Source organism: Pogona vitticeps, chromosome 7 (assembly GCF_051106095.1).
Source record: "Pogona vitticeps strain Pit_001003342236 chromosome 7, PviZW2.1, whole genome shotgun sequence".
In the NCBI taxonomy this organism is placed as follows: domain Eukaryota; kingdom Metazoa; phylum Chordata; class Lepidosauria; order Squamata; family Agamidae; genus Pogona; species Pogona vitticeps.
In genome coordinates, this window is record NC_135789.1 from 11,869,066 (window position 1) to 11,881,085 (window position 12,020).

General features: G+C 51.7%; 1 protein-coding gene across 4 annotated transcripts in view; it reads right to left on the reverse strand.

Moving 5' to 3' along the window:
- The window catches only part of KAZN (kazrin, periplakin interacting protein), a 174,523-nt gene that overhangs the window by 72,499 nt on the left and 90,004 nt on the right, over positions 1–12,020 (reverse strand). Inside the window, exon 1 of one of the 4 annotated variants that reach the window (XM_078378982.1) lies at positions 6,227–11,138. The exons of 2 other annotated variants lie outside the window; for them this stretch is intronic. In XM_078378982.1, coding sequence (XP_078235108.1) covers position 6,227 — 1 coding nt within the window. In that variant the 5' untranslated portion in view covers positions 6,228–11,138. Of the gene's footprint in view, positions 1–3,697; positions 4,188–6,226; positions 11,139–12,020 lie in introns of those variants that run through there. One more of the 4 variants, XM_078378981.1, reaches the window with a different exon arrangement.

A 12,020-nucleotide genomic window follows, 5' to 3' on the forward strand; every position in this document is an offset into this window, starting at 1 on the left:
GGATCCGAGGGGCAATTTCGGTTAAGCCGTAGAAGGGCAGGAGTCCCTGACACACACACGCACCCCGACGTGGCCTTGGCAGGACTGGGCCGTGGAGACGCCTCTCCCGCCCCACCCCGCACGCACAGAGGCACACCCCCCCACGTATGCATGCTCCCCCATGCACAGACGCATGCTCCTCCATAGGCATGTATGGATGCATGCACACACCCCGCATGCAAAGACTCCCCCCCTGCATAGATGCTACACTGGTCTGCGGTGCCAAAACGATTGGGGATCCCTGGTGTAGGGGACTCGCCTTAAGGCCATAGTTCCCCCCCCCCCCCGCGCTGTCCCCTTCTCGGGGCATCCCTCTCCGGGCCCTTCGTTTGGCCTCGCCAGCCTCCTGCAGCCGAAGGGCAATGGCTCTGCAGGGCCCCAGGCTTAAAAGGATAAAGTCCACCCTTGAGTAGTTAAACTGTAACTTCCCTGGAGTTTCCAAGGAGTGGGTCAGAAGAGAGGGAAACATCTACAATTCCCCACAATTCTTCCCCTCTTTAAGACACAGAATTTTCCAGAGGAGAGAAAAATTCCCCTCGATTTAGACCAGCCTGTTCTTCCACCAGGTGTTTTGGGGACCCATTTGGGGGGGGGGGGGGAAATCCATTTGATTCCACGGAGAAGGAGAAGCAGAAAACGGTTTCCAAACAATTGCAGAACTTTTCGGTTTCCCGTCTGTCAGAACTGGAATTTGGCTCCGTTTCGGCATCCTTCCGACCATCCGGTTCTCCCCCCCCCGGGGTTTTGGATTTAAAGCGGACACATGGATGGGTTTGCAAAAGAGCTGAAAGCCAAGTGTCTCTCCAGAAGCTGCTTTAAGTGGGAATAGACCGGGGGGGGGGGGGAGGAACTGGACAGGCCCAACATATCAATCTACTTGTAAAAATAAATAAATAAAAAAAGATACAGAGTTTACAACAACTCACTTATTTAATACTACCTTTCCAAAATTATAATCACAGCTGACTTGGGCAGCATGCATTTGCTTGTTTGTTATGTCTACAACTTTTTCCCGCTAAACTGAAAGCGGTTTTTACACCTCCCTTGGCTGCCTTTAATCATCACAACAGCTGAGAGGTGGTTGGGACTGAGAGAGAGAAAGAGAAACTGATTCACCGTCACCGGTGGAGTTTCCTGAACTTCCAAGTCTTGGTCCAAAGCTCTGTTCACTACCCATCATCATCATCATGACTCTTCAGAGGGTTCAAGAGGGCAGGTGGAGCACCAGGAAAGAAGAAAACAGGGCTGACATCTCTGTTTCGTGCAAATGTGTTTACTCTTGGTTACAGATTTAAAAATCAGAGCACGGCCTGGGTGACATTCACAACCCCCCTGCCATGTAGGCTAGATCGAGAGTCTGGGTTCTAGGTCAATGGTTCCCAATGTTGGGTCCCCCAGATGTTCTTGGCTAAAAAATCCCAGAAGCCTTCACTGCTCACCAGGCTGGCCAGGATTTCTGGGAGTTGCTGTCCAAGAACTTCTGGGGGACCCAAGGTTGGGAAGCACCATCCTGGGTGTGCCCATGTGAGATGTTTGAACCCAGACCTTCCTGGGGTCTAAGACCACCCCACTGAATCTGCCCTGCCCTGCTCCCCTTCTCGGCTGCCGGCATCACTTAGCAGACCTCCACCACCACCCCTTGCCCCTCACGGCTGTGGCTTCAGGGAAAAAGGGGCTTATCAGCAGGACTTTTCAGGTCAGTTGCAAACCGTTTCAACAACATGCAATCCTCGGTTTTTGGTGGAGCCACCTGAGGTCACCCAGATGCTCCCATCAGAAATCCAGAAGCAGGAGAAAGATCCAGCAGAAATAACCCCTTCCCCAGCCTATGATCCTGAAGATAAGAGACAGACCACCTTCTCTAGCAGTTACTGATTACACACATACATACAAAAACACACCCCGCGCTCTGTGGATCTCTCTAGTCCCTCTTAAATGGGTCGTCACCCTCCGTCCATAGTTTTAAGGGATGTGAAGACATCCTCTTAAATGGGTCCTGCACCTCCTCCCATTCAGCTCCACTGGATGACCCCCAGACCAACACTAGACCTCGACCAGGTGGGGAGTCTGGGCATTGTAGTCCAGACGCAATGAAACACGCTTACTGTTGCTCCCGGCTTTCGCCTGGCCTTCCTTCCGGAGCAGCTTTCTTGGCGCAAGAGACACGGTGGCCTGCTAAAACTGAGCCACATTTAGTCCTGAGGTTGGACCAGATCATTTTTTTTAGACTACAAGGCCCAGAATCACCCAGCCCTCTTGGGGACTGTTGTTTAAAAAAGTAGCCTTCCCCAAGCGAACCTCCGACCCTGGAGCAAGGCCGCGGTAGCCAGGCGGTTTGTCTACCCGGCTCCACTTACCCCACCGTCTCCATCCCAGACAAAGACGGGCACCCCCGTGGGGTCCCCATTGCCCAGCTGCCCGCCCCCCCCCCAGTTTTGGGTTTCCAAGGTAAGGGAGGTCTTGAAGGGGTGGTTTACCTTGGTGGTAAAGCAAAGTCACGCGGAAGTGGTTAGGTCTTGAGTGATCAAGGCCTACTGACTTTACAAAAGACCCGCTCGCTGCTCCTAGAGAGGAAAACAGCGGCGTCAGGGCTGGTCCCCTTGATGAGCCTCTACCTGACCCACGGGGGCCCTCCGAATGGGGAGGGGCATCGATCGGCAGTAGCTGCGTGCTGCCAAGGCGCTTCTGATGTACAGGGACCCATTGAGAGGTCTGTGGGGTGCACAGGGAGAAGCCTTCCCATTGCCCCCCCCCCTTCCTGGTGAGATTTACCAGCAACTTGAACCCAGGCCTCCCAAGTCCAGCACCCTGTTCTCCGCTAAGCCACCTACTGACTCCTGGGCTCAGATCCACGCGTCTCCGAGTCAGGCAGTCCTTGATTTTGGGGGTGGCAAAAGGAGGGCATCCTATTAGGGCTCAAGGCACACACCCCACTTCCGGTCCTGGCAGATGCCCAGTACTGGGCTCCCCCCTGCTGCGTGTTCACCTCTCAAAGGGCAACCCCCCCCGACGTGTGCCAAACAGGAAGGCCCAGCTTTTGCCAGGATTTCACCCGCTGGGACTCCCTCCTCGTTGGGGGTTCCCCGTCCCCCTGTGCCAGCAAGAGCACCCAGCCGGGCCCCCACCTCCACACGCCAGGGATTGAGCAAAGTCAGCACCTTGTGGGGGGGGGGAAAGAAAGTTTCTCTGCACCTCTCGGACCCCACCTGACACTCCCCACGCTCCTTTCCCGGCCCGGTCGGCATCTGCGCACGACAGCCATGCCACCACAGCCCCTGAAGGTATGCCTGACCCCCCCCCATTCCTCCTTGCAGGGGGAGGTGATAAACAGGGGCTGCCTCCCGGAACCGCCCTCCGGGCTCGCCCTGGCACTCCCAGAGCACCGAGGGAGCGCAAGAGAGTGCGGGCACCGCCTCTCCTATTCGGCGGGTGTTCAAGCCAAGGATGATGTTTGGACAGGAGTTTCTGCTGGCCTCCCTTCAGCACCCCCCCCCGGCTTTTATTACAACCCCCCCACTCCTCCCCCTCAAACACGCCACACTCCTGGCAAGGAAAGCCGGCCCTGCAGGTGCTTGGGCCGGTATCTCCCCCCTCGCGGAGGGGGGAGGTGAGAAGGCCAGGCAGAGCCCAGCGAGCGACCCTTCGGAGCGGGACCTACCCGGCTTGGTCTCCTCGCGATCCGATTTCATGCTGGAGAGGGGTCTGGGAGGGGGGGGAGAGGCGGCTTCCCGTCCCTGCGGCTCTCCTGCCTTCCTTCCTGCCTTTGTGGGTTCTTTCTTTCTTTCTTTCGGCTGCTCTCTGCCCGTCTCTCGCTCGCTCGCTCTCGTCCTCCTCTTGACTCCTCCCTTGCCCAAGCAGGAAGTGCCGTTTGCACTACCTGCGCTGGGAACCTGATCCTTGGGACAGGTTGCTATGCGCTCCAGCCGGGGAGGGTGGCCGGCCGGCAGGCAGTCAGGCAGGCCCACCTGGGCCAGGGGACCCACCTGCCTGGCCAAGCTTCCCCCTGGCGGCTTCCAAGGTGCACTAGCAAGGTGCCCTGAGGCAGCAGCATTCGCACCCCCACCCAGGGGCCCGTTGGCAAGGCTACTGCGTCCTTCCCTTTGACCCAGAAGCCCTGCCAAATGCCCAGGCGGGCAACCGCAGGGAAGAAGAGGAAGCAAGAAGAGGGCATAACGGGCGGGGGGGGGAAGAGAGCAGTCTTGGCGGGGGGGGCGCTTGGTTGCAATGCATGTTCCTCTATTTGCCACACCAGAGAGCCTTTCTGATCAAGCGGGCCTGCCGGGTGGCCATCTTGCTGGATTTCTCGTTTGAGGAGGAACGTCGGATCCTCTGCTGGTGAGCCTAAGGGCCGAATGTTCCAAGTCCCTCCTCGGACTGACTACAGATCCCAGCAGGCACCCACTGATGGGGAGCTGAAGGGTTGAGGGATGTGGCCACGGAGCCAAAGGTCGGGAATTTGATTCCCCCGCTAGGCCTCTTGGACAGGGGCTGGACTCCATGATCCAGAGGCTCTCCCTTCCAGCTCGGCAGCTCTAAGATGATGATGATGATGGATAGCTCAGTGATTTATTAGGTCTCTGACTGTGGAGCTAGAGGTTGGGAGTTTGATTCCCCACCTTCCAGTTCTGCAGTTCTATTATTATTATTATTATTATTATTATTATTATTATTATTATTATTATTATTATTATTATTATTATTATTATTATTATTATTATTATTATTATTATTATTATTATTAATAATAATAATAATAATAATAATAATAATAATAATAATAGTAGTAGTAGTAGTAGTAGTAGTAGTAGTTGTTGTTGTTGTTGTTGTCTTTTGTTTTTGTTGTTTTTGTTATTAAACAGCTATTATCAAACTGCTCTGAAGCGTAGACGTCATGGACTGCTCAAAACGCTGTCCCTTTCAGAATTCCTCTCTCCCCCCCCCCCATGTGCAGTGTCGGAAGACATTCCAAGTGCCATCCTGGCTTAGCCTATCAGGCAAAAAATGAAAATGAAACCCTCCTGGAAAGCTTTCCCACCCGCCCCACCCCACCCCGGGAGTCAAGGGAGGGAGGGAGGGAGCCTGGCTCACCGGGTGGCCGGAGCAGAAGCACCTCAGGCGAGAGGGGCCTGAGAGCGGAGGGAGGGAAGGGCTGCCGGGCAGGGGAGAGGAGCCCGGCGGCAGGCCTGGACTTCAGTGGGTTGGAGGAGGACTCCCCACTTCTGGGAGGCTCAGCTTAGGCAGTCTTAGGAGAGACTCAGCATTCGGATTCTATGCAAGGCAAACGAAGCTGGTGGCCGTGGTCTTCCTTCCGCGTGGCTTATGAAGGAGGTGGGAAACACCTGCCCCCCCCCAAAGCCGTTGCCACTTTCCAGGGCTTCCCCACCAGAACCGAATCCCACCCCCCGTTTCCCTTGTTTGTGTGAAATGGAAGGACACGAAAACCCAAAACTGACTTTCTGGTCCCGTTTTATCTGAAAGGGCCGTCAACAGCACCTGGATGCTTCTGGATCTGGGTGGGCCCTACACCCCCGGCCGCTTCCCCCCCACACGTCTTGCAGCCTTTTAACATGCCTGCTGCCCCACCTTGACCCCTGGTTTCCACAAATCTACCTGGATTGGCTACAAAGGAGACCTGGAAATCATCAACACCGGGGGGGGGGGGGGCGGGTGTGTGTGTGTGTGTCTCTGTCAGGGCCCAGAGTAACTTGTTACTCAGATTAGGGTTGACTCTGAGTCCAATTCATTCAACAAGTCTGGTCCAGTTGGAACAAAAAGCTGGATTTCACCAACAGTTACTGTACTTGTAAGAAGTTACTTTTCTGTTGTTCAATATAACAAGGTTCAAAAGAAGTATGACAAGTGGGTATGAAGTTATTTGTTGGATGGAACAAGTGGCATTTTCTAGTTACTTCTGAAGAGGATTTTTAGACCAATTAATCATCATCATCATCATCATCATCATCATCATCATCATCATCATCATCATCATCATCATCATCATCATCATCATCATCCCCTTATTGGCATAATAAAATGTAATGAAATAAACAATACTATGTACAGTAATGAATAAAAAAAAGTAATGAAATAATAGAGAACTAATAAACAAATAAAATCCAGCTAATCAAAGTTTACAGAGTAGAGGATACATAAAGAAGTGTAAAACCAACCATCAAATAAGACTCACTTCACTAGATTCAGGGAGCATCCTTCTGTTCTGGATAATCAGTTCCAAGAAACATTGTCACTTTCTCTGATACATCTACACCTGAAAGAATATACTGTAACCTTCTGTTCTCCAGACCTGCCCAGCCGTCCCCTCTTCTGACTGATTACGACAAGGGTTTTTCAAACGTTACGCTATCCACTTGCTAATCCCAAAAGTTTTACAAAGAAAATGAAAAAATTAAAAATAAAATTAAAAACAGAAAGCAATCAGCCATCTAGTAAGCGAAACAACTTTTAAACGTGGCAAGAGACTCAGCCACAAAGAGGAAGGAGAACGCTTGGCTTTTCCAAACGACCTTTCCAAGCTCTGGTGGTGCTTGTTGCTAAACACCGCCGTCGGCCCTAACAAGAGACAATCCGCTGAAGTGTTTGGCTTTGCGTTGAGCAAGCCGGACAAACAACTGTTGGCACAGAGCATCAGGCCACAGGGCAGTAAGTAACCTAAGCTGGGGCTGCGGGGAGGGGAAGACAGACAGACCGTAATATCGTTCGAAATCCTGTGCATCTAGAGGGCGGCTGTCCGTTTTCCCTTCCTTCCTCCTCCTCCAATGGGGTTTCCCCCCCCCCCCCCCAATCCAGTCCCTGCTGGCTGTTTTGTTCTAGAACATTAGCTTAGGAAGAGCAGCAGGCAACGCTGGGGAATGTTGCAACCCAGGTGAGACATTTTTCCACCTGCTGCTCCACCCATAAAGGGATCACCTGAGTGACAGACTGCAGCTTTTGCCTTGCGAGGAGCCCTCAGAGCTTGGGATTTGGATCGCTCCAGGATCAGGTCCACAGCAGAGGAAAGAGTCAGCATCTGAAGCATCATCCCCCGTTGATCTCTCCGAGGGGCCTCCCAAGAGACCAGGGGCTGGCGTCCAAACCTCTGTCAAGATCTTCCTTTGTCTGATGGGGGAAATGTATGTTGCACCAGCGTAAATGCTTTGCTTTCTGCGGTTCATGGCACAAGTTGACAAAACAGAATGAGGTGGGGGGATGGGTGGGAATGCGATTCAACGGAGAGACCGAGGCACGGCATCTCCCGCATGCCCTCCATGCAGCATCTCCGAGGATCCATCTTGTCCATCGTGTCAAACTCGGGCACGTGTCAAGAGCAACAAGGCCCCTCGCTGGTTTGAAACACCACAGGGATGGGTAAAAATGGTGCACAATGGCACGAAAGGCCATTCTCAAAGGAAAAGGAGGCAAGGGGGGGGGAGAAAGAACGGTCCTCTTAAGGCTGCCTCAGAAACGGAGCTGGAAGGAAGTGTTAACAGGAGTGGGCTGAAAGCTAAGGCCCTGTCACCCACAGCCACGGAGTCACAATTGCAAAACAAAAACCGGAGGGGACAGAACTGGAATGCGGGGCCCTCGTGCTGTCAAAGTCCCCCCCTCCTTTTGCAAGGGGTCCTTCTATTCAGGAAGACGAGACGGCAGAGCCCTATGATGAGCCTGGATCTCCTAAGGGAGCAAAGACATTCGGCCAGTCCCTCAGTCAGGGTTGGGATCCTTCCTCCTGAACGGAGCAAGGGGTCGGACTCGGCCACTCCCAAGGTCGCTTCCCGTTCTTCCAGTTACAAATCCCAAAGACGCTGGAAGATAGAGGCAAAGACGCACAGGCAGCAAACAACCCAGGCCGGTGGGCAAACCACCGGCGAATACACTGCCAGAGTTTCTGCTTCTCTGTCTTTCCTCCGTCTGCCTGCAGAGCGGTCCACTTAGGGCCCTTTCCTCCTCCTCCTCCTCCTCCTCCTAAGGCCACTTCCTGTTTGTCCCTTCTCCTTTCTAGAAGGGAAGCCTGGTTTTTCCATTCAAAGTCTGCTCCAGAGGTTTCTTTAAATACACGTAGAGTCCTTTCGCCCTCCTGCACTAGCTTGAAATAGAGCTCCTAAATATGAAACATTATGTTTTTTTCCCCCCGTGTTGTCTCCGCTGCAGTAATAAGCAGCTCAGTAGCAGGCCACGGCTTTCCTGAACAAAAAACAGCAAATAAAACCAACAAAAAAACTGGGTGACCAATCAATACTCTGTCGCCCCCTCAGAGAGGGCTGGGCTGTAGTTCCCCCCCTTCACCCCTGGCGAGTCCAACTCCCTCTGGAGATCCACAAGCTGTCCTCTCCTGTCCTAAACAAATAGGGTAGGAGAGCCCTTTTCAAACACTTGAAAAGCGGAACTGCCCTTCAACTGGGTTTGGAAGAACTCACACGGAAATGATTCCAAGAATTCTTTCTATCCAGAACAGAAAGAATCCGAGGTGGTTTTATGTCCCATCGTCCCCGCTCCCCTGCAACCGGAAAACAGGCACCCAGTTGGGTGGGCAGCTCCGGACGGTGATGTTGCACCCCCATCCAAGCCGGTCGCCCGGGTTCCTCAGCCAGCAAAGTCCTCCTTCTTTTTTCCTGCCATTGAACCTGACCGGTTTGCAAACTCCCTGTTTCAAAGACGAATGTTCGACTCTGAATATTTGTGCATTTTTGTAGGACCTCTGCCGACACAGCACAGCACTGGAAAGGTGAGCCCTAGAGCTATGGACACCAGTATGATGGGGTGGTGGTGGTGGTGAGGCATGGCTGATACTGGGAAGATTTTCCTGGCTCACAGCACCTGACTGGATGTGGCCCTACTCCTTAAGCCGAAGGACGTCTTCCTCCATCTTCCTCACCTTCTCTTTTGCCCTTGGTCCCCATGAGTGCACCTCACAGTTCCAATAAACTTGTGCCATCAAGTCAGAGAGAAGTCCTAGAAGCAGCCAGCATTGCCAATACACCTTTTAAACACATTCTGCCGGGGGGGGGGGCTGTGTTGTTTTTAAACAGCAATTCTTTCAGCAATCGCCTGGAATCCGCCCACCCCCATGACGGAGGGCTTATGTTCACTGCTCCCCCCTTCCACACTAATCCAACACGCAGAGATGTGGGGTGAACAAAGCACAGGTAAGACCCCCCCCTTGCGCGTGTGGAAGTGGGGAAAGGTGGATAGATTTACAACCTTCCCCCACCCTTTCTATCCTGCCTCGTGGGTCAGTTGCTTCAAGAAAGCCGTGCCTGGATGGCTCGACTCACCTGGTGCACTGGGAGGCCATGTTTTCTAGCTGTTGACAAGAGCCAAGATGCTTGATAGCTAGTAATTTATTTGGAAGAGGACACTGAGCCTTGCATTCATCAGAAGGCCATTAGGAGAGAGAGAGAGCCATGTCATGGGGTTCATTAATTCCCATCCTCGTTACAGCGGTAGCAAACGAGAAAGGACAAAGGCGGCTCTCTCTCCCCCCTCCACGCTTCTGCACTGCAGCCTCATCATTGTAAAAAAAAAAACACAACCCCAAACACCTCTGGGAGACATTTCCTGCTCCCACCCCAGGTATAGAGGAGGCTTTTTGGCCATAAAAATTAGAACCACTTATTCTCGCCTTTAGTGCTGTTTCTATTAGATACGCTCCTTCACATCCATAAACACCCTAATCAGACTTTGGAAATAGCGTGCAAATTTAGCCATAAAGAACAGGCAAGAGAACAGAGGGGGGGTGTTCAAAACAGGAGAGGGAAGCGCTGGCAGAATGAAAGATCCTCGAGTGGAGGGAAAAAGCATTGCCCACGATCACAGAAAGCCGACAAACAGAGAGCGTCGACAAGGACGGGATAATCTAGTGGGGGCTAGAAAATATTTCTCCAGCCATTCGGTCTGCAATTTTCTGTTTATAGTTGAAGGGAACAAGGATGTGGCAAATCTTTGGTCCCGAGTTCGAGCCTTTGGCACCAATTCCCATAAACCCCCAAGTCTGAGACGCTATTTAAAACAAGTTCCCCCTTCCTAGAAAAAAAGATAAGAGATGGGTCGTGACTTCTGAGTCACAAAAAACAACAATACCTCAACTCAAGTCAAAATCAAGTCCCTGGTGTGACTTGAGTGACTCAAGTCTGACTTGACAGCAAGTCCCATGACTCAAGTCTCCATTCCTGGAAAGGAATGAACTGTATATTCTTCAACCTCGTACCCAATTCTCCCACTTCCCTAGCTTCTGAAGAAGTTACTTAGTTCTTAATTAAGTTCATTAATTCACTTAATTAACTCTTTTGCAGTAACTGAGGCACAACTAAGTTGCATCATGATTATAATGGAATATGGGAATAATCGTACTTCGTTTGCACCGTGAATAAAATAACCGTGCCCCAGTTATCAGGATCGGCTGCAGCTGGTCTCAGCACCTAACCTGGCAGCTTGCAGCACTCTGCTGTTCAAAACAATGCATTTAAAAGTAACTGTTTACAAAGTTACTTTTAAGAACTTGTAACTACAGTTGCAATCAGCTTTTGTTGGGGGTCTTCTATAGATCATTTCTGTAGGTAATTAATTTTAAAAAAATAATAATAATTTCCAGAGTGCTGAGCTTTTGTCTCCCCTTGCCAAAGTCTCCTTTTGAGGCTGCTCCGGGCAGGCCTCTGTTCCCTTATCGTCTGATTGCATCGCGGAAATGATCACCACGTACGGCAGAAACTTTCAAATGCACGGGGTGAGCTTTTAGGGCCTCAGCGCATGGCAGGAGGTGTCTTCACATGTCTACATCGCTGTCGTCCCACATCAGAGCTAAGAAACAGTGGGAAAAGATGTCGCCGTCGGGTCGTCCCGTGCACCTCGGAGGGCCCGTTCTCGGGGCGCTGGCAGACACTTCAGCAACACATTTGGGTTGGGCTGCATCTGTTGATTGGGGGGGGGGAATCCCAGGCACAGCCACACTGGAGTGGGGAAAGGGTTTGGTTTTATGGGGTGCAATGACTCTCCTGAGGACACCTGTCTCCCCCTGGTTGCAAGAGTGACACAAATACCTGCTTAGTCATTTCCTGGTGGAAGATGGGCGCCACTACGGTTGGGGTGCCCGTGCATGTCAATGAATTCAGAAAAGCACAAGAGGTGATCTCAGGTGTGACGTTCGGCTCCCTGTACCCCCCCTCCAATTCACTGCCCTTCATATGTCCGAACACAAGAGACTGGCCAGCATGAACAAAAAGCAGAAATGCTGGAGACCTGTAATTCATGGGAGCGGGGAGGGGGGGGAAATCATACAGACTTAGGAAGTCTAGCATAAACTATAGCTTTCCTTGCTTATTTTTTTTAAACCCCCCCCCAAAAAAATCCCACCAACCAACCCACTACTGAATTTCAACTTAAAAAACAAATTGAAGATTCTAGTTCTCAGTGCACAGACCGTCGCTGGCAAGGTATGAACAGAATGCTGAATTTGCAGACAGCTTTGTATTTGAGAGAGAGAGAGAGAGAGAGAGAGAGAGAGAGAGAGAGAGAGAGGGAGGGAGGGAGGGAGGGAGAGAGAGAGGGAGAGAGACAAATAAACTTCTAAGTAACTGTAAGTGACTTTTTAAAAAAATTCCCATAGGATCGCACTAATTAGATTTCAATGCATTCTTATGGGAAAACGCGCCTCGCAAGACGAATTTTTCGCAAAACAGCATTGAGCGTCGAACCAATTAAATTTGCCTTGCGAGGCACCACTGTATCTTCCTTTCCCCACAGCATCATCATGAGTGATCCAAGTGAGACCTAGAATCATCGCCTCATTGGCTACCGCATGATTTGAATGTCTGCCAACGGCTCCTGGCCCCCTCCATCTCAAGTTCTCATGTAGACACCACAACTCCAAATATAAAGCTTCTCTCATGTTGCAGCTGGCTTTGTGGTGCCTCCTTCCTTGATGAGGAGATCTGGAGACCTCCAAAGCTTGCACACCTTTCTGGTGGCCCTTTCAGTGTGCCTACTCT